A 23,334-nucleotide genomic window follows, 5' to 3' on the forward strand; every position below is an offset into this window, starting at 1 on the left:
TTTTCCAGTGCTTTTTCCAGCCTAGCTTTGAGTATGACATGCAAAACTGGCCAAACGATATGAAAATTTACTGCAGAGAATAGTTCTGCAGTAATACAAGAATGATCATGTAGGCTTTATAATTTTTTTCCATAAAAGCTTTAACCCTCTCTACGATAACCACTGCAGACAAATATTATTAACCTTTTCAATTTTTATTTTTCAAGTTTAGTAATACTCAAAATTAAGCTTTACAAATTAAACAGTAAAGATATAAGCAGCAACACCAGTGGTCTCAGCACACCAGTAGCCTAACCGTTGTCAAGTTTTTTGTAGGCTTAATGGAAAAGGAGAGTTTTAAGGAAGACAATGAAGTAGTTTTGTGGACGTTTATGGGGAGCAACTCCCAAACATGAGGGGAAGCACTGGAAATTTAACAAGTGGGTGATGGAGGTTGGCATAATGAGCTGATTGGAGGCAGGACACTGACATCTCAATAGTGAATGAGAGAACTAGATAGGGTGGAGATGGGCTGTGAAGGACCTTGAAAGTAAAGACAAAGGGCTTATGTTTGATGCAACAGAGAAGGGGGAGGCAGTGGATGGATGTAAAGAGAGGGCTGACACGGTGAAAGCAACAGATTAGGAAAGTTATTTTGGAAGCAGCATTCTGAATATGAGTGCGCAAGACTGTATTTGCCAAGGCCAGAGAAAAGTATGTTGTAGTGATCAAGGCGTGAGATGATGACAGCCTGGATGAAAGGTTTAGGGTGTGGATGGATAAAGAAGGCCATAGTTTAGAGATGTTATACAGAATTAATCTGCAAGATTTAGACAGAGGTCCAGTCAATGACGACACCCAGATTATGCACCCGAGAGACAGGCAGAATGGTGGGGTTGAGAAAGGAAATGGTCGGAAGCGGAGAGATTAAGAGGTCTCATTTTAGCCATGCAGAGCTTGAGCTGATGGGTAGACCTCTATGAGCAGACGTCAGATATGTGGCAGAGAATTTAGTTTGGACAGAAGGAGACGGGTCTAGAGTAGATCTTCCCTTTCTTCCATTGATTTGACTTGTCTCTATCCTCCACTTTACTCTTATGTTCCTCTCTCCCAGGGCAAGGTCTGCTCTACCACCCCACAGCCAATTCACCTGAACATTTGCTTCCCCCCCACTCCTGTTCCTGCACTGCATAACACCTCTAGGGAAATCCCACAACCAGGCTGACTTCCTTTACTACAGTCTTTCCTCCTTCAGTTCTGCCATCTTTCTAGCTAAACAACTTACTTCTCCAACTCAATTAATTCTCATGTCCTCAACCCCAGTTGCCTTTTTGTCACCTTTGATTCACTTCTCAAACCCTCCCCTCCTCTCCTCCCCCTGCTTCCCACGTTTTCTTCCAATAGAAAATGGACAAACTACAATGTGACCATCCAGACCCTCAGCTGGCCTTTTCTTCCTCATTCCCTTCCTACAACTCTCTCCTCATTCTCCCCTCAAATGTAAAAAAAATCCCCATCTGCTCTCCTCTAATCACGCCACTTGCCCCAGAGATCCCACCCTATTCCATCTGCCTCACAGCCATTCCAAGATCCCCTCTCTTACTCAGCTCCTTAACTTCTCTCTCCTCTGGTGCTTTCCCCTTATAATATGAACATTGCTTAGTTTTTCCCATCTTAAATGCCCCCCACCCTTAATATCACTTGCGCCTCCCTTTCATCTCTAAGCTCACTGAATGTGCCGTTTACAATTGCCTTCTGCAGTTCTCCTATAACTCCCTCCTAGACTCTCTCCAATGTGGTCTCTTCCCCCCGCCCTTCACTGAAACCTCTCTCATCAAAGTCTCTAATGACCTCTTCCTAGACAAAGCTCATAACAAGTCCATCCTCATCCTTTTTGACCTGTCAGCTGCCTTCAGCACCACCAACCATGCTCTCTCCTGGTTCTCCTTCTACATGCCTACTCATTACTTCAATGCTCTTTGGAGAGTCTCCTCATCCCCCTCTCACTCACCCACAGCAAATTTCTGTGGAGGTTGCACAGGGCTCTGTTCTTGGTCACATTCATTTCTGCCTCTACAAACTATCTCTGGGTAATCTAATTCATAAACACAAATTCAACTACCATCTCTATATGAAGGATTCAGGGCTGGTGGTCAAATGAAGAGGTGAGGAAAGGTGCAGAAAAGAAAGCGGATGGGACATCTACATGGAATTTAAAGTCATCAGAGATGAGCATGGGAGACTGAAAAAAGGAAGAGAGAAAGCCATGAGCTGGTTGGACAGTAGATGATCGCAACATGGAGGGGCACAGGAGAAAAGTCAGATGCATTGCTTTTCCAAAGAGGAGAAAGAGTGGGAAGAGTAGAAGGGAAGAGTTGGAAGCGGCAGGAACAGAAGAGAAGACAAACATCCCAGGGCATGATGTGTGAGAGAAGGAGATTATTTGGAATGGGAGTACTTAGGTCAATGACTTTTTTTTTTTTTAAACAAATACCACTGTTTAGTGTTTGGGTTCTACTCGCATTCTTTCATGTTTGTAACAATCCAGTGAAAATAAACTTGGATTAAACCAAGAGACAGGCACGTCCTTCTCTGCCTACGGGGGCCTATTTTCAAGCAGATATTGAAACAGAAGTCGACAGGGTTGAGTAAAATATGGTCACCCATCTTTACATGTGTGGGGAAAAAAAGCAAGAAGTTCCATATTGCAATTGCTGGGGAGTTTTGAGAGGTCCTGGAGAAAAATGTCTATTTAAAAAATGTAACTAATGCCTTAAGTTGACCAAGGCACTATAGATCTAGAATTTTAAATTCAATATTTCATGAACTCCAGTAAAACTTTCCTGATGTATTAAAATATAGTTTTATTATATACATTTAGTTCACATATAATATATTGAGTAATCGTCTTCCCAGTTGCAAATATTAAAGTACTCTTAATCATAAGTATCATAATATATTTCGGATAACAGCATTTCTTCGTAGTGGCACAAATGTCACATGACCAAAACACCTGAGTTATATATAAAACAGAACCACAATGTTTAACATGCATCCGACGAAGTGGGTATTCACCCACGAAAGCTTATGCTCCAATCCATCTGTTAGTCTATAAGGTGCCACCAGACTCTTTAATGCTTAACATAAAGCCCCACAATACCAAGTCACTGTTAAACGTTCAGAGTTAGAACAATTCTCTCACGCTAAACATGTTTTCTTTGGTCAACACCTCATTATCTTTATCGTTTTCCTTGCTCTCTATTTTGGTATAACAATTGTAACATATCATGACTATAACCTGACAGAGACTATACTGACACAACTGAGGGTCTATAATTGTATAACACGTAGCAGAATGTGGTCTTGGTCCATGACTAGGGCTCCTAGGCACTACAGTAATACAAATAAAAATATGGTACTAAAGACAAGTTCACAAATAACTACAAATCATACAATCATAGAATAGAACAATAGAATATAAGGGTTGGAAGGGACCTCAGGAGGTCATCTAGTCCAACCCCCTGCTCAAAGCAGGACCAATCCCCAACTAAATCATCCCACCAAGGGCTTTGTCAAGCCTGACCTGAAAAACTTATAAGGAGGGAGATTCCACCACCTCCCTAGGTAACGCATTCTAGTGCTTCACCACCCTCCTAGTGAAAAAGTTTTTCCTAATATCCAACCTAAACCTCCCCCACTGCAACTTGAGACCATTACTCCTTGTTCTGTCATCTGCTACCACTGAGAACAGTCTAGATCCATCCTCTTTGAAACCCCCTTTCAGGTAGTTGAAAGCAGCTATCAAATCCCCCCCTCATTCTTCTCTTCCGCAGACTAAACAATCCCAGTTCCCTCAGCCTCTCCTCATAAGTCATGTGTTCCAGTTCCCTAGTCATTTTTGTTGCCCTCCGCTGGATGTTTTCCAATTTTTCCACATCCTTCTTGTAGTGTGGGGCCCAAAACTGGACACAGTACTCCAGATGAGGCCTCACCAATGTCGAATAGAGGGGAATGATCACGTCCCTCGATCTGCTGGCAATACCCCTACTTATACACCCCAAAATGCCATTGGCCTTCTTGGCAACAAGGGCACACTGTTGACTCATATCCAGCTTCTCGTCCACTGTAACCCCTAGGTCCTTTTCTGCAGAACTGCTGCCGAGCCACAGACGGTCCCTAGTCTGCAGCGGTGCATGGGAGTCTTCCATCCTAAGTGCAGGACTCTGCACTTGTCCTTGCTGAACCTCATCAGATTTCTTTTGGCCCAATCCTCTAATTTGTCTAGGGCCCTCTGTATCCTATCCCTACCCTCCAGCGTATCTACCACTCCTCCCAGTTTAGTGTCATCTGCAAACTTGCTGAGGGTGCAATCCACACCATCCTCCAGATCATTAATGAAGATATTGAACAAAACCAGACCGAGGACCGACTCTTGGGGCACTCCACTTGATACCGGCTGCCAACTAGACATGGAGCCATTGATCACTACCCATTGAGCCCGACAATCTAGCCAACTTTCTATCCACCTTACAGTCCATTCATCCAGCCCATACTTCTTTAACTTGCTGGCAAGAATACTGTGGGAGACCGTGTCAAAAGCTTTGCTAAAGTCAAGGAACAACACGTCCACTGCTTTCCCCTCATCCACAGAGCCAGTTATCTTGTCATAGAAGACAATTAGATTAGTCAGGCATGACTTGCCCTTGGTGAATCCATGCTGACTGTTCCTGATCACTTTCCTCTCCTCTAAGTGCTTCAGAATTGATTCCTTGAGGACCTGCTCCATGATTTTTCCAGGGACGAAGGTGAGGCTGACTGGCCTGTAGTTCCCAGGATCCTCCTTCCTCCCTTTTTTAAAGATGGGCACTACATTAGCCGTTTTCCAGTCGTCCGGGACTTCCCCCGATCACCATGAGTTTTCAAAGATAATGGCCAATGGCTCTGCAATCACATCCGCCAACTCCTTTAGCACTCTCGGATGCAGCGCATCCGGCCCCATGGACTTGTGCTCGTCCAGCTTTTCTAAATAGTCCCGAACCACTTCTTTCTCCACAGAGGGCTGGTCACCTCCTCCTCATGCTGTGCTGCCCAGTGCCGTAGTCTGGGAGCTGACCTTGTTTGTGAAGACAGAGGCAAAAAAAGCATTGAGTACATTAGCTTTTCCCACATCCTCTGTCACTAGGTTGCCTCCCTCATTCAGTAAGGGGCCCACACTTTCCTTGACTTTCTTCTTGTTGCTAACATACCTGAAGAAACCCTTCTTGTTACTCTTAACATCTCTTGCTAGCTGCAACTCCAGGTGTGATTTGGCCTTCCTGATTTCGCTCCTGCATGCCCGAGCAATATTTTTATACTCTTCCCGGTCATTTATCCAATCTTCCACTTCTTGTAAGCTTCTTTTTTGTGTTTAAGATCAGCAAGGATTTCACTGTTAAGCCAAGCTGGTCGCCTGCCATATTTACTATTCTTTCTACACTTCGGGATGGTTTGTCCCTGTAACCACAATAAGGATTCTTTAAAATACAGCCAGCTCTCCTGGACTCCTTTCCCCTTCATGTTATTCTCCCAGGGGATCCTGCCCATCAGTTCCCTGACGTTGTCAAAGTCTGCTTTTCTGAAGTCCAGGGTCCGTATTCTGCTGCTCTCCTTTCTTCCCTGTGTCAGGATCCTGAACTCGACCATCTCATGGTCACTGCCTCCCAGGTTCCCATCCACTTTTACTTCCCCTACTAATTCTTCCCGGTTTGTGAGCAGCACGTCAAGAAGAGCTCTGCCCCTAGTTCTCCAGCACTTGCACCAGGAAATTGTCCCCTACACTTTCCAAAAACTTCCTGGATTGTCTGTGCACCGCTGAATTGCTCTCCCAGCAGATATCACGGTGATTGAAGTCTCCCATGAGAACCAGGGGCTGCAATCTAGTAACTTCCGTGAGTTGCCAGAAGAAAGCCTTGTCCACCTCATCCCCTTGGTCCAGTGGTCTATAGTAGACTCCCACCATGACATCACCCTTGTTGCTTACACTTCTAAACTTAATCCAGAGACTCTCAGGTTTTTCTGCAGTTTCATACTTGAGCTCTGAGCAGTCATACTGCTCCCTTACACATAATGCAACTCCTCCCACCTTTTCTGCCCTGCCTGTCCTTCCTGAACAGTTTATATCCATCCATGACAGTACTCCAGTCATGTGAGTTATCCCACCAAGTTCTTTTCAACAAAAGAACAGATTAAAAATGCAAGCTACATTTATAGTGTCTAAATTTCAGCCACATTATGTTTCAAAAGGTTTTCAGTGGAAGCAGACTTTGTACACTTTCCACTAGCTAACAGCTACGAATGACATTATCTGTAGGCTCAGACAGGTAATAGGACAGGAAAGAAAAGCTGTAAGAGGTCCCACTTAGACAAAAGTATTGGCAGGCTCATGCTAACCTGCCTGTAGCATGCAAAGACCATCTTAACCTTTCAAGACATATTACGAGACAGCTGCTATAACCTTGATAACATTTTTTTCTAATTTTAAAAGAAAGGTAGTCTGGTATAATTCTGTTTAATTTCTAATTATACATTTTATAAAAAATAATTTCAGATTAACAGTATTCAGCATAAACAGGATACAAGAATCAAGCATAAAGGATACTGAAGTACAAAGTACTTTAGTCTGACTTTTGCAGTTTGAATTACTGTACACCACAGCATTTAAAAGTGATCTATTTGTGGTTACAGTTTTCTTCACCTTTTTTAAAATCAGAGTGAATTTAGTACCAGACTGACAGTCCTGGAAATATAAATCTTCCACACAATGGTTACAGCATACGAAGTGAAAGTAAGTGTGTCCCCATAAGGCTCTGCCAAGATACCTCACCCCTGACCTGGAGTGTCTGTTGTCATTCAGTCTTAGCCTTTCTGCCACAACTGCCAACAAAGGGACCAATTAATGAAAACTTTGGGGGTGCCTTCTGTGATGTGGACATTTGTCCACTGGGAAATGAACTGAGAGAAGATTCGTTTCACATAGGCCAAACAGCCATTGTATGGTAACAATTAAGGCACCATCAGCCCTGGCCTGGATTCAAACCAGCAACCAAAAGATGTAAGGCTTAATGAGTCTGATCCGATACCCACTGAAGTAAATGGAAATTTACTTCAAAGGGGGTTTGCATCAGGCCTTATATCTTTTCCTCTCCCAAAGATAAATTTAGAAGAGAAGAGTTTTGACACTTCTTGTAGCCCTATGATCCAGAGGTGTCTGTGTGGAAATCTCTTGCATAATGATCATCAACATAAAAGATTAACGTCATCAAAGCTGGGGGAGAAATCCTGCCTCTGATCAAGTCAATGGCAAACCTATTGACTTCAATGGATCTAGGATTTCAAAAGATGTTGTCACTGATGCTCCAGATGCATCAATCCGCAGAGTGCCTCAGCCAATTCTAAGTGTATATGGTTCAGGCCCCAAATCTCATGACCAATTAACAGTTAACACCAAAACATGCATTGTGTCCTTATCAGTCTAGTAGCCTGGTAGATATTCCCTTTCAAGTTGTCCAAGATACTAAAATCCTGTCTCTTTTTTAAATGTCGCAATTATGTTTAATTTAATGATTTAAGATGCAGAATATTAAGTTTTGCAGTAAAAAAAATATGCAAAGGGGAAATAAAATCTATGCACTATGTAATTATAAGTCTCCTAAAGGTATTTGTAATTGAATTACATAGTGCTTCACAAGGTATCCAGTCCAGCAGATAGAGGACCACAAAATAAAGCTGAGCAGTTCCCTTGCTAGATGGAAATACAAAAAAGTCACTCTATCATTCAATTATGCGCACCTCCAGGGACCATATAATTACATTATAAAGCTGTTTTAAAAATGTGACTAAAAATAGTTTACTTTTAGCAGGGTAAGTTAATTTAATATACAGTACGTAAATACCCACACACACAATTTAAAACAGTTTGAACTGGGCATTCCTATGATAGCATCTAATAGAAATTTACAACATTATTTGATTGCTTATCTTTCATTTTCACCTTCTAAAGTAATTTCCATGCAAACTATGGCACAGAATATTCAGGCTACAGTAAAACAGGCTAAATTGAGGTGCTCAGCTATTATGGTGATGGGTGTGGCTAAGGGTATGTCTTCACTACCCACCGGATCGGCGGGCAGCGATTGATCAAGCGGGAATCGATTTATCGCGTTTAGTCTAGACGCGATAAATCGACCCCCGAGCGCTCTCCCATCGAGTCCTGTACTCCAGCGCCGCAAGCAGAGTCGATGGGGGAGCGGCAGCAGTCGACTCACCGCGGTGAAGACACCATGGTAAGTCGATCGAAGTGTGTCCACTTCAGCTACATTACTCACGTAGCTGAAGTTGTGTAACTTAGATTGATCCCCCACCCCGTGTAGACCAGGACTAAGAATCTACATCAGTGGTTTTCAAAAACTTTTTTTATTTGTGGGCCCCTAAAAAAATTCAAATGGAGGTGTGGACCCCTTTGGAAATCTTAGTCATGGTCTGCAGACACCAAGAGTCCTCGGACCACACATTGAAAATCACTGATCTACACAGATTAACCTTTACTGTTTTATGGCCTCATTCTCCTCTCGTGCACAGGAATTCTGCCATTAACTTAAATGAGAGCCTTCATACTTTGTGAGTTTTTAACTATCCTTTGAATTTGAATGGACTGTGCAATTTTGGTTAACTAAATTAAAAAATAAGTTGGTCCAGTAAAATATATTACCTCACCCACCTTGTCTCTTTAAAAATACTCCAGTTATTTTTGTTCATTGTCCCATAAAAAGGATTAAAAGAAAATAAGGTGACAAACTGGACCTATGCACCCACCATGTGGCACTGGAGGAAAGTAGTCATTTTCCCAGTGCTCAGCATGGACTCATTAAATTAGATCAGGTTTACAAATAAATAAATAAATTATAATGTAAAACTTAAAATTCATACTTTTTAATGTTAAAATTACTCTAAAGAAAAACTACTGTATTTTAAATAAAATGGAATAGCTTAAGTAAATCTATTTTGAAGAGTTCTTGTTTTTAATATTGACAGGTTCTCTGCATGTCATTGGAGGAGATACAATTGTGTTTCAACAAGGTGAATGATGTTTAGACATACTTATGTATATGAATCGAAAAATAGTTGGTTAACAGCAACACAAAGCAATTCTTCTAGTGTTACCCAGTTGTTGTGCAAGACTTCTAAGTTTAAAGTGCAATTAAAAGACCCAGTAAAAGGCTCTATACAAAACCCACTCAGACACATAGACAAAGCCCGTTAGCAGTGTGGAAGCTCAACCCTGCATGGTGCTAAATACCCTCAGTTTGCAATGACTTCAAAAATCTTGGGTAAGTGGACACTTATCCCTTTGATATTACTGGATCTGCAGGAAATGTTATTGAACTAATATTTCCAACTCTTCTTTCTCTAGCTTAGTTCTTCAACACAGTTAAAAGAAAACTGCAATTTATTTTTTAAAATTATAATCACTTTAATTGTACAATGTGTAGACAAACATTTAAAAAAAAAAAGATTTAAACAAATGAAAAGTCCAATGCTTTGAGTTACTGAGTTTCTCGTATAAAGTACTGAGTGTCCTCAGTTTCCCTTACTTCAGTGGGAAATGGATTCGCTCAGCACTTTGCAGGATTTCCTTATCTAGCTGAAATCAAACTGAAGTATTGCTCTTTGGCTACTTAATGATTTGAATGCAAAGGTCTTATACAGCAACTACCCTGAAGCGACACTGCACTCTGTGCTCTGTGGCCTACATGGTTCATCAGGTACTAATTAGGTAGCATGTTCTGTCAACGCTTTCATGCTCTTCTTCTATTAATTGATCATTCTGCCAAATTAATGACACTACTACACCAGCTTTGAATTCCCTGAGCCCCTTTACCTGAGAGAGACAACGAGGAAAAAAAAAATAAAATCAAAAGGTCACAAGTTAAGTGTACCTGTCCAAGATTTGAAGCAACACTAAAATCACTACGATGAAAGGTTAATTATATCTACCTTGTTCCACCAATATTCCCTTGAACTTAGAAAATGCGCTCGTTTTCCCTAGATGTTAAAGGAAGACAAAAACAAAAGACAGCAACATATCCTCACACAGGGTTAGGACAGCACTATATATTTGAAAACTATAGAGGCAATAAAATGTGAAGTAGCAAAATGTTTCCACATTCTGAGCTAAATCCTGACATTTGAGAAACACGAATACTTTATTCTAGATGTAAAATAGATGACTTGTAAAATAGAACTAAATAAAAAACTAAATTGCATACAAGTCATAATTACACTTTTGCTAATGGTAAGGAAATCAACCCAAAGTATGGCACACTTCTAATTAACAGGATAATGTCACCTTTTCTGGATCTCTAATAATATGATTTTACACATTTACAAGTATAAAAGGGAATTTACCATTTGGGCCCAAGGGAGAGGATAAAATTTACTGAAGTTACTACCTTGTAAATTACACACTGAACAAGTTTTTTAGGATCTCTCTGACACACACCTCCTCAGAATATTTTTAGTTCACATTATTGTAAATTACTGTTTTATACTGTGTAACAGGAAAATAAAAGTCACTAATACTCTGCTGTAACAACTGCATTCTGACTACATCTTAAGCATGCCAAAGAGGCCCAAACAATGACTGCCCCACAGTGTCACACAAATCCCATAACAAAACTATGACTAAACCAGTATATTATAATCTAGTTTGTGACACCACATTAAGATTATGAAAGCTTAAAAAAAATAACCAAATGACAAAGCAGCTGCCAAATATAGCACACTACTGCCACCTAATGCTTACTAGAACATTGGACGCTTTCTCTACATTATTACTTATGAAACATGGAGCCACTCTTACAGCATAAAAAATTGTCTATTTCTGATTTTTTTTAAAATGCTTTGGTTTAATATTTTTCCTCCCAGATGTTTTTCTTAAAATAGACCAGCATGATCATATACTCTTTCATGCGTACATGAAGTGATCACAGAAATAATTAAGACCACCAAGCTAAACTCAAGACCCAAAATATTTCATTTGCAGTGCTAACAAAAATGCTTAACTTTATAAATGAACTCCAACAGGACTACTCAAACACATAAAATGTAAGTACATTTGCTGGATCATGGTCCAAATTTGTTTGCGATCTTTGAAGTTCTCTTACCCTGTTTGTATACAGCCCTTTACAGTACAAAAGACAGTAAATGCAATTCAAATACTCAGTAAGTCGACATAGGGAATACTTCAAAAACCATTTGGTCCCAAGCTAATGCCTTGTTTCTGCCACAGAAAATAAAAACTGTCTTTGCTTCTTAATGTTATTAATTTTGTGGCAAAGTGCTCTGAAACTTGAAGAATGTTCACTTCCATGAAGAGAATCAGAGTCTAGGTCCTTAACCTTTTTGGAATTCCCTGAATTGGCAGGGGGTGGAAGTACTCTGAAAACAGTCTATTCATACCCTGGGGGGTACAGAATTCTTAATGGCACCTAAGTCCTCTACAGGCTTGAGGAGTGGATTTAAGATCTCCAGAGAAAGATCTATCCAAATAGGGTTGGACATAAAAGCAAGAAAATCATCTTCTTGGCTCATCATTCTGACTACATCAACCTTTTATTTGAGTGCCTCTGCTTGCTTTCCTCTCACCTCTGCACCAAATACAAGCATTCTTGTCTTTACCTTTAAAGCCTTTTGTAAATTAGTCCCACCTTACCTAGCTGCTTTTATTTATTTTGACACTGACTCTTGCCTTCACTCCACCACCATTTTCAGCCTTCAGTTTCCAACACTATCTTCATGCTTTCTCCCATGCTGCCCCTACTGCACAGGAAACATTCACTGAAAAAATCTGAAGTCACTTATCCTTCTTCAAATCCCTTTTTAAGACTCATCTTTGCAATGATGCCAACAAAACCTAGCCTGCTGAGGCTGGCTAGATAGGCAACCAGCTGTATTTATTCCTCTTCCACTTCTTTCCTGATCCCTTCCTCCCTGCTGTTAATCCCAATTGAAAAAAACAAACAATATATACTCCTGTTAAAGCAGGGCCACTTCTTTCCTATATTCATTTGTTTGTATGTCATGTCCAAATCGTCTATCCTTTCTCTATTTGTGTCTTTACATTGCAGGAATTGTCTCTTTTCTGTATTTGTGCAGCACTCAGCACAATGAGACCCAGAATCCTGACCCGGACTGATGGGCACTACCATAACAGAAATATTTTCTAACAACAATGTGCTATGATTCAGGGTCTTTATGGTGAAGCGGTGTTAAAGGGCAATGCACACAGACAACAAAGAAGTTTTCATTAAGATTTACTCATTCTCTGCCCACAGGAAACAGCTATCCCACTCAATACATTGTTTTGTAATTTTTAATTTTAAAAATACGTTTTATTTGAATATCAACCATGATAAAATAAAAAGGCATGGCTAGATCTGTATCTTTAGAGCTCTTCTTATATACAATTCTAGGCATACGCTCACCACACAACTAACTAACTACACAAATTGGTGTTTACTGCTAGCTATGCATTAATAAAACATGACTGGCTGGTGACTCTTCTGATGCTGACAATTTTTGGAAAAAAATTAGACTTACTAAAAAGAAAAAGGGCTTACCCATTAATATATGAAATTTATTTTTATAGTCATTGCCCTAGCACATGAACTAGGAATTTTAAAAAATAGCATTTAACAAAATATAATGTATTTTAAACTGAGGGGTATTTTTTTCCTGGAGAAAAAAGTAGTAAAAACAGCACATCTTCCTCATGACCAGAGCTCTCCCCTGAACAGGGTCACAAATTTCATCTGAATTTTATCCCTTACACTAGAATCCAATTAGCTCTCCACCTTAATTTCATATCAAACCAGGATGTTGAAGAATTTAGCTTTGCACTGAAAATGCAAACTACACCACTGGTCATGTCAGGTTGAGTACAAGATTTAATCAAACCACCCATGTTTCTGCTTCTTCTATACTTAAGTTTTCTAGTGCCCCATCCAACCCAGTGCAGTTGTATTTGGGAAATGACCACCGAGGAAGGAATACTGCAGAAAGGAATCTGGGGGTCATAGTGGACCACAAGCTAAATATGAGTCAACAGTGTAACACTGTTGCAAAACAAGCGAACATCATTCTGGGATGTATTAGCAGGAGTGTTGTAAGCAAGACACAAGAAGTAATTCTTCCGCTCTACTCCGTCTGATTAGGCCTCAACTGGAGTATTGTGTCCAGTTCTGGGCGCCACATTTCAGGAAGGATGTGGACAAATTGGAGAGAGTCCAGAAAAGAGCAACAAAAATTATTAAAGGTCTAGAAAACATGATCTATGAGGGAAGACTGAAAAAACTGGGTTTGTTTAGTCTGGAGAAGAGAAGACTGAGAGGGGACATGATAACAGTTTTCAAGTACATAAAAGGTTGTTACAAGGAGGAGAAAGAAAAATTGTTCTTCTTAACCCCTGAGGGTAGGACAAGATGCAATGGGCTTAAATTGCAGCAAGGGTGGTTTAGGTTGGACATTAGGAAACACTTCCTAACTGTCAGGGTGGTTAAGCAATGGGATAAATTGCCTAGGGAGGTTGTGGAATCTCTATCATTGGAGATTTTTAAGAGTAGGTTAGACAAACACTGTCAGTGATGGTCTAGATCAGTGGTCGGCAACCTTTTAGAAGTGGTGTGCCGAGTCTTCATTCATTCGCTTTATTTTAAGGTTTTGCGTGCCAATAATACATTTTAACGTTTTTTAGAAGGTCTCTCTCTATAAGTCTATACATTATATAACTAAACTATTGTTGTGTGTAAACAAGGTTTTCAAAACATTTAAGAAACTTCATTTAAAATTAAATTAAAATGCTGATCATACGCCGCCGGCCCACTCAGCCTGCTGCCGGCCTGGGGTTCTATTCACCTAGGCTAGCTGCAGGCTAAACGGGGCCTGTGGCCGGGACCCCGGCTGGCAAGGGGCAGGCAGCCAGAAACGCAGACCAGCAGTGGGCTGAGCAGGGCCAGCGGCCGGGACCCCAGACTGGGCAGTGGGCTGAGCGGCTCAGCCCGCTGCCGCTCAGCCCGCTGGCTCCTACCAGTCAGGGTCCTGGCTGCCGGCCCCGCTCAGCCCGCTGCCGGTCTGGAGTCCCAGCCCTGTCCACATAGAGTAGGTACCTACCTTCTCCCTGGTTCTAGCCATTCTCTTCCTCTCTCTACACTGAGATGAGGGTGGGAGTATGCTGAGAACAGGGCTGGGGGTGAAGGAGCAGGCTGGGGGTTGGGGTGCAGGGTCTGGCCAGGAGCTAGAATGAGGGAGGGGGCTCAGGAGGTTTGGGTGTGGAGCGCTTACCTTGGCAGCTCCCATTTGGTGCGAGGAGTGCAGGTGGGAATGGGTGTGTGTGTGTGTGCGCGCGCGCGCGTGCAGGAGCTCCCGTTTGGTGCTCAGGGTGGGGGTGGGTATGTGGGGGCGGTGCAGGAGTCAGGCCAGGAGGCTGGGTATGTGTGGGGGGTGCCAGAATCAGGGCTGGGGTTGTGGTGGGGTGCAGGGGTGAGAGCAGAGGGCTGCGGTGTGCAGGGGTCCTCCCAGCCCCCTGCCCTGAGCAGCTCATGGCAGGGGGCTGGAGGGGATATGCCCTGATTCCACCCCCTTCTCCAAGGTCCCCGGAGCAGAGAGCGCGCTGTGGCTCCGCTTTTACCTCTCCCACTCCATAGCAAGGGTCGTCAGCTGATCGACGGCAGGGAGGGAGAGAAGGAGGGGCAGGAACCCAGCACGCTGGGGGAAGAGGTGGGGGAGGGGGAAGCTTGCCTGTCCTGCAAGGAGAGAGCAGTGGGCGGAAAAGAGCGGGCCGGGCCGGGCCGGATTTTTAGTGGCACGCTGCTGTCTGCCCGGGTCCAGCAGACAGCAGCGTGCCATTAAAAATTGGCTCACGTGCCATGTTTGGCACACGTGCCATAGGTTGCCGACCCCTGGTCTAGATAATACTTAGTCCTGCGATGAGTGGCGGGGACTGGAAGACCTTTTGAGGTCCCTTCCAGTCCTATGATTCTATTTGCAAATACAAAATTTACTTTTTTCTCCAAACATTTTCTGTTGAAATTAGTACAGAATGAGCTTCACTGAGATTCCTGCTACAGTTAGCACTGTATCAATTTTTACAAAACACAGGGCCCAATCCAACAAGCGCAAGCATAACCAATGCTTTTCAATGTAATGGGACTACATATGGTCAAATGGACTTTTTAGTTTACATGAATGCCCTTTGTGATCTTCACTATTTCCTTTGATGTTGCACAGTCAGAACAAATACAAAACAGAAGTCCTATGACAGAAGATAAGGTACTTGAGAGCACATAGAACTGAAAATCAACTGGCACACTTACCTTGACCTTTCAGAGTAACAGCCGTGTTAGTCTGTATTCGCAAAAAGAAAAGGAGTACTTGTGGCACCTTAGAGACTAACCAATTTATCTGAGCATTAGATCACTTTAGATAAGCTATTGCCAGCAGGAGAGTGGGGTGGAGGGAGGTATTTTTTCATGCTTTGTGTGTATAAAAGATCTTCTACGCTTTCCACAGTATGCATCCGATGAAATGAGCTGTAGCTCACGAAAGCTTATGCTCAAATAAATTGGTTAGTCTCTAAGGTGCCACAAGTACTCCTTTTCTTTTTACCTTGACCTTGTGTTTTTATCTCAGATACCATTAAGAGAGCAAGCGCTTGAGCATTACCAGCCCTGCATTCAAGGCAAAAGCTACTGGTGCCAACCTGAGCTAAACTTTTGTATGAAATACATCTGTATGACTCAGAGCTGGAAGGGACCTCAAGAACTCAATTGGTCCATCTTGCCACACAGAGGCAGGATTAAGTATACATCCCTCACAGATGTTTGTCTAGTCTGTTCTTAAAACCTCCACCAATTACAGGGATTCCACAACCTCCCTAGATAACCTGTTGCACTATTTAACAATCCTTATAGAATAATTTTTTTTCCCCTAATACCTAACCTAAATCTCCCTTGCTGCGAATTAAGCTGGATTACCCCGTCATACCCCCGGTGGACACAGAGAAGAACTGATCTCTTTATGACAACTTACATGTAACCTTCTAGACTAAAAATATCCAATTCTTTCAATCTTTCCCAATAGGTCATGTTTTCTAAAGCTCTTATTTCTGTTGTTCTCCTCTAGATTCTATCCAATCTGTCCACGTCTTTCTTCAAATGTGGTGCCCAAAACTGGGTGCTGTAACCTTATTTTTGGAGCTGGCATAGATAGGTCCCTTCCCTTGCTTAGCTGTTGTTTTTTTAAAATGCCAGCGAATTATGTTTAAAAGAGTTCCAGTCAGAAAAAGTTTACCTAATTCAAGAGATTACCAGGTAATGAAACATTTAATCTCTTTTAATTAATAAATTGTGAAAAGTGCAGCCGAAGGACTGAACAAAGGACACTGTGTGGCAAACACTAGGTCTGATCCACTAGATATCACACTATCCACTGGATACAGCCCTTAGCTGAAATTCCAGCTTCTGTGCAAAGAAGCATTTGCTTGCAGGGTGACTACCATTATTGTTATCAAGACACCAAAAAACAATGGGCTACAAAGTGCTCTCAGGGACGCACATTTGAGACAACATGACACCCTACTGTAAACAAAGTAATCTTAACAAATGAAAGAACTCTGAAGTAATTCTGTCTCCAAATCCAAATTAAAAGCCTTGTTCAATCAACAAAAAAATTATTTCTATCTCTTGAATACAAAAAAGGTAGAGACACAATTTCCCTTTTTAGAGAAATGACATCCCTCTTTAACCTGTGTGTTTATTTTGTGCTGCACTCCACAAATGTCAACCAAGGAATTCCCTAGAACGACCGTCTTACCTTACAGGGATAAGTGCTAGCCCCATTTCAGAGATGGAAAAACCAAGGCAAAGAACAGTAAATGGAATTGTCCAAGAACACGTAGTAAACCAGAAGCAGATCCAGGAAAGAACCCAAGAACTCCTGGCTCCCATCCCCAAGATTACTCTTTTTGAGCAGGTTAGCGCTCAGGGAGACGTATTAGTCCCAATGATTAAAATTTTCAAAAGTGCGTAAGTGACTTAGAAGCCTAACTCCCATTTTCCAAAATGACTTACATGCCCAACTCACATCTGAAAATGGATTTAGGTATCTTTTATATTTTTACTCAACAGTTTTCTTTCTCATTTCTCTATCACTGGGAGGAATATGGAATATCTACTGACTAGGAGCCATAAAAAAAAAAAAAATCAAAATGACAGCTGAGAATGCTGACTGGTTTTTTTTTAAAACACTAAAAGCTACATATTAACAAAGACAAGTAATTTGTAATGATACGTAGGTGTAAAATCCATAAGACGACAAGTGTACCAGTTACCTTGTTGGAGGAATAGAGATCAGAATGAGCCCAAGGCATTCTGACAAACATGATTTTCAGAAGTTACCACGTTACATACAGAGAAATGCCATCGAGCTGAATGCAGGAACATACATGTTCCATCCCAACAGTTTAGGCATTCAGAATAAAGCACGGTTAGGGAATGCATGTGTGACTGAAAGCACTCCTATATTCATGCCCTACAACTATTGTAATAATCTTCTGAATATTGCAAACTTTATATGTAAAGTTATGAAGTCCCCCTGTGTGATGTTATAGCACATGCTCATAACCACACCACCCTGCCTCCACAAAGATTGTTAAACAGGTCTATCCTAAACAAAGGAATGTGTGTTTACCTCAATTAACAAAGTAGAAAACAAAGTCCTCCAGACAACAAGAGGAGGAGATAGCAGGAGACAAAACAAATTGGCATTTCAGCAAACAAGGTGGGAAGAAAGAGATTCAAGCCTCCTTCATCACCCGATTCCATGTTGCTTCCTTTACTGTTTGAATAAACTTTGCTCTGAGGAGTAATCTTCAGATGAATCCACTTCAAGGGTTCATTGGACTATAAAAGAAAAGGACAGACCCCCAAATGACCTCTCTCTCTTTCACCTAAGACAAAGACACCAGCACCTGTGGGCCTCTGGGAGAGACCCTGACAAAGGAAAGGGTCAGTCACCATTTTATTGGAAGACTGTGGGTAAGAAAGGAAGTCTTAAACAACGCCTTGAACCAAAACTTGCTAGATTAATTTTAGACTTTTCGATGAGTTTTCACTTCTATTTACTTGTTAATAAACTTGTTTTATTTTTTAATGTAAACACAGCTTTGGATTTATTTGCACTGAACAGACTGGTAACTCCAATTAAAGTAGCAATCTGCTGAATATTGACTCTTTAGATCAGTGGTTCTCAGACTTTTGTACTCGTGACCCCTTTCACACAGCAAGCCGCTGAGTGCGATCCCCCTTAAATATATAAAAAAGTGTTTTTAATTTATAACACCATTTTAAATGCTGGAGGCAAAGAGGGGTTTGGGGTGGAAGCTGACAACTCGCGATCCTCCATGTAATAACCTTGCGACACCCTGCGGGGTCCCGAGCCCCAGTTTGAGAACCCCTACTTTAGATATTAAGGGTTCACTGGTCCTGTAAACTGTTCAGAAGAGGGCTGGATAGTGCAGAACACATTTTTGGGAAACTGCGCGACTGGAAGTGTGTTAGAGACACCCTACTAATAGTAACCAAGGCTGGTGGAAGCCAGTGTGACTGATGTGCTGCTGGGGTCAGAGCTGCTGGACCAGAGCTCCAGATATACACAGACCTCAGTGTGTGACCTGAATGCTGGTAGGCTGTTGTGAGCAGCCCAGGTTGGGAGGTACCAAGGGTTACAGGGCAGCCGGTGACAACCCCTTCCTGATCCAGATTGCACCCCACTATGTGACAGCATATGATGGCCTCACTCTTGTGAATAGAGTTCATAAAAAGTGTGCTACCATGATTACTGCGGAGAGTTAAAATTCTCCTTTATTCTGCTGGTAGAACTTGGTGACCATCGTCCATATCAATGACGAACCTTCTAAATAGTATCAGGATTTCATGGGCACCATGATAACCATGAGATCATCAAAGGTAAGCGTATTTAAAGTCTCAATTTAAAGCCAGCCACAAACTGAATCTAGTGTTTCTGGTCAGATCAGAGATTGCAGGGTTGGATTTTACATTTATGTCATTGCCTTCTGGGATTTGAGTTGAGTGCCCAACTTCTTTGATGCAGTAAGGGACTGGTTTTGATAGTCTGCTCTTGAGGTGAATGGAACCTTAGGTTTTCCATGTGACTCTGAGGGAGAATATTGTATTACTAACAGAATTTTCTGGTGGTTTAGAAGTGTTTACTAAGGATTTTTTGTCATCAGCTGTTGACAGTGTGACCCCCAGTTACTTCCCCCTCAGGCTTAATCCTTACTGGTCTCTATGATCTATGGATGACCTGCCATGGATGCAGATGAAGAGCTATCTTGCACCTGTTAAGGCAGATCCATAACTGGAGAAGACTAATCCCAGGTTGTTACTGCTTGTTCTCTAGGTAGTGTTGCTTAACAGGTTGTGGGTGTGTTGGGAGACCTTTGTGACACAGTCTGTGATTTGGATCCTTCTTCTTGATCAGTAAGGGCCATTACGGGGTCGTTGGCTTTCTTTGAAAGGTCAAGGTGCTAATTACTTTAAAAGAAGCATATGTTCAGCCTATTCTCACAAAGCCTTATTAACTGGTATCTAATATTTTATTTTATAGCAAAATAACAGGATTGTGAGGAGACATCTCTCAGAGAATCTGACTGCCCTCAGCTTCCCTGGCCCTTTCCACCCCAGGTCAGAATTAGAAGGGGTACAGACATTGCACTTGCCAAGTTGGTTGATGATCATTTCCTGGTGATAAGGACCAATTGTGGAGTTTTTAAAAGTGTTTATCACTGGCTGCCTATTGGCTTCTGGGTAGAGTTTAAGGTGGTACTTTTGACCTACAAAATCCTAAATGGCTCAAGACTAACATATAAAGCCATAGAAATCTTTTCTGGATTCTAGACCAACTATAATTGTTTTTCCCATACAAAGCTATATTTAATTGATATTTCTTATTGAAATGAAGATGATTTTACTTAATAATTTAACTAAAGAATTGTACAAGATCTACTACTACTCTCTTCCATTGTTGCCAATATGGTAATTTTCTTCATTCCCATATATGATGCCCTCTGTAGTCCCATCATCTATACTTTCTGAATGTATTATATAACTATCTTAACACTAATCTATATAGAAATACTTATGATCCAAAGAGAATCTCAGTGCCCACATGAGTGTTTAGTGACACATTTTATACTCTTTCCACATTAAGAAGAGGTTCCTGCACACTCCTTGCTCAAATTACATGTATTTTCTTTAAGATTAGGGCACACATTGTAACAGCAGCATATAATTTTCCTGAACAATAATTCCCTTCCAGCAGAAAGGTATCCTATAATATCATCAGGATCAGCATCAACAGGAACAGAAACCTTATTTTCAGCTAGACAAAGCTTATACATTTGCTGGGTTTCTTTTCTGTAAACAGCAATTTTCACATACAGAATAGCTGCAAGCAAATTTGAAAAAACAACCTGGCAACTCATTTTTGACCCTAAAATACTGGACCAAAAAGGAATTGAAAATTATAGTAATGGGGGAAAAAGGTGTAAAATTTCACTCACAGAACTTATTTCTGTTATTCTAGTTTTATCTTCCTACTTTTAATCTAGCACACAGTGATAACCAATATATAATGAGCAATGCCTTTCCACAGAGTGCAAAAACTGAGTGGGTTACCTGATAAACAGCAGTACAACACAAACTCTCTGAATGCATTTATGATTTTATGTTATTCAAACTAAAATGCATCAGTCTATGAAAAAATGATTGCAGTTATCACAATATTTCAAAACTGAACATGTCCTGAATATCAAAGGACTACAGATCAAATTCAGGAGGCCTTTTCCATATACCTAGCTAACAGAGCACAGTTTCTGAACCGTGCACTCTCCATACTTGCAGAGTTCACTCTCTGCAAGTCTTCTGCACAGAGAGGATGTTTTAGAGTGGACCTGAATTAAATATCTGCCAAGGAGGCGCTACATGGAACTGTGACAGAGAGAGAACATATGCTCATTAACACTTTTCTGCAGCTTTTCTGGATGCCTCTCTCTGTCACAAACACGTAGATTTTATTCTACATGACCAAAAACAAGGATATGCATCTGAAGTTTATAAAATTACAGCTAAGAGCCTTTTGTAAACCAGCAGCCAGAACAGAATAAGTTATATCAGGTTGCGAATTCTCACGTTTGATGTTTTTTCTTAAAGCCCCAGCTCCTGAAGTCACATGACTGTGAGAATCTCAGCATTTTAATTTTTTTAAGTAAGTTTCTAGTCTTCATGGCTGCAGGGGAAAGCTTGAAAAATCTGAACCCACAACATTCAAAATCCAGAAGGCAAACAAAAACTTAACATTTATTATTTTAAAAATTTCTTGATTTTTAAGCCAATCTCACTGTTTTCTGGGACCTGACTCATGATTTTTGAATATCTGGAGACTGTAATACTCTGTTTTATTATCCAGAAATGGTGTAATGATATGTTTCAGTTAAACACATATTCATAGTTTAAAACTCCAAAAATAAAAATTAATAAAGGAAAAAATCAAAATTATAATAAATCATTTTAGTCACTCAAAAATACTGACTGCAAAATGGGTATCTAAGTACAATTTCATTGTTTAGTTATGAAATAATTCTGTTTATTGAATTAAGTTATAGTTAAGGGGGGAAGTTACATTTTAGAAATTAATCAGTTCTTTTAAGTTAGTTTACCCTTGTGAGTCAACTGTAGTAAATCTACAATACAGCCTTTTTGTATTGTAAAAATACAAGTTTGCTCGCCTTTCTACTACTCTGACATTAAGGTCAGACCTGACCTTATACACCACATACTGCAAATGTAGAGAAAAATCACCATTCCAATAACATATGGCATCACCTTCAACTTTCAAAAACCTACAAAGTTTACATCTGTATGTTCATTCAGAATGCTAACATTGCATATGTGCAATTATAAGGGAAATAGTAATATGGCAAAAAAGAAAATATTAAAAATGAAGCAGCAGGAATTATTTGAAGATGACAAAAAGAAAGCATGGACTGTGACATTTGCCACTTTCCAGAAAATTTTCATAGCAAGATTATTTACAAAATAATTGTATCCTGTATAATGCTTGATGCTAGTCACCATTTGCCATTAGAGCTATTACAATTACAGAATTTTGGTAATAACTTCAACTGGTATCTGAAACACTGGCTGCCTTATGTTAATTATTCTGAAATCCAGGAGGTTATAATATTCAACAATTCTTAAAATAACATGAGGTTAAATGTTGTATTCTTATACAGATAACAAAACTTTGCCCTATCCCCATAACTTGGCAAGAAAATTTCTGTGTGGGCAGAAGGAGGAATTGCTCTTCATCTGCCACTGTAGCTTCTGAGTGGGAGTTGGCTCTGCTACTGTACTATACTCCTACCACCTCTTTGTGGACAGAAATGGCTAGGGTGCCTGTGTATGGCTCTGTCCTCTACCCAAACCAATGGAAGGTTTGGAAAATCATAACTGGGCTCTGTAACGAACGAGTATATAGGTTGGTGGAATTGTGTCTTCACTCAATCAGTGGAACCACATCATTTCCAGTACACTTCCACATCCAGTGAAAGTGATTTGGAAGGAGTGCAAATTAATTATTTGTATTAACATAGTAATACCCCATTGAGCTAGGCACTGTACAAACAGAACAAAAAGATGGTCCCTGCTGTAAAGAACTTACTATACAAGTATAAGACAATAGATGGATACAGACAAAGGAGTTCAAGGAAACAATGAGACAACAGCAGTAGCAAATGAAATTTGCCTCTGAGAATAAAGTAACTAGGAGTACTTTCAAAACATGAAACTTGCCAGAATTAATCAGTATTAAATAAGAATACCTCTTATTCATCCATCATTGAAATGGGGAGAGCAAACATTTCAGTTTTCAAAAATATTGTTTGTTCAACATTAGGCCCCTCCCACATCCTCCATAATTTTCCTCAGTTAAATCAACTTTTTAAAATATAAACATTTTAGCAATTTGCTTATACTGGTTAGAAAACCTATAGTGGAAATATCCAGATAATTATTTAAATTTAAATAATGTTAGTGTTTGAGCCATTCTGATATGAAGAAGTTATGGAACAGACTTAACTACCATAACTTCTGTGCAGTTATAATTGCATAAATTTTCACCTATTTCTCTAAATAAACACACTCCGTGATGTTGAAGGCAAGGCTTCAAAAGGTGGAGAAAAAT

The 23,334-nt window shown here is 40.6% G+C and overlaps 1 protein-coding gene across 7 annotated transcripts in view; it reads right to left on the bottom strand.

The window, feature by feature from the left end:
• DNAJC24 (DnaJ heat shock protein family (Hsp40) member C24) overlaps window positions 1-23,334 on the bottom strand; it is a 66,543-nt gene that overhangs the window by 38,269 nt on the left and 4,940 nt on the right. For 4 of the 7 annotated variants that reach the window (XM_043549345.1, XM_043549344.1, XM_043549346.1 and 1 more), the window contains exon 3: window positions 10,012-10,059. The exons of the other annotated variants lie outside the window; for them this stretch is intronic. In XM_043549345.1, the coding sequence (XP_043405280.1) occupies window positions 10,012-10,059 (48 nt within the window). The remainder of the gene's footprint in view (window positions 1-10,011; window positions 10,060-23,334) is intronic. 7 annotated transcript variants of the gene reach the window in all.

This window comes from Chelonia mydas, chromosome 6 (assembly GCF_015237465.2).
Source record: "Chelonia mydas isolate rCheMyd1 chromosome 6, rCheMyd1.pri.v2, whole genome shotgun sequence".
Taxonomy (NCBI): domain Eukaryota; kingdom Metazoa; phylum Chordata; order Testudines; family Cheloniidae; genus Chelonia; species Chelonia mydas.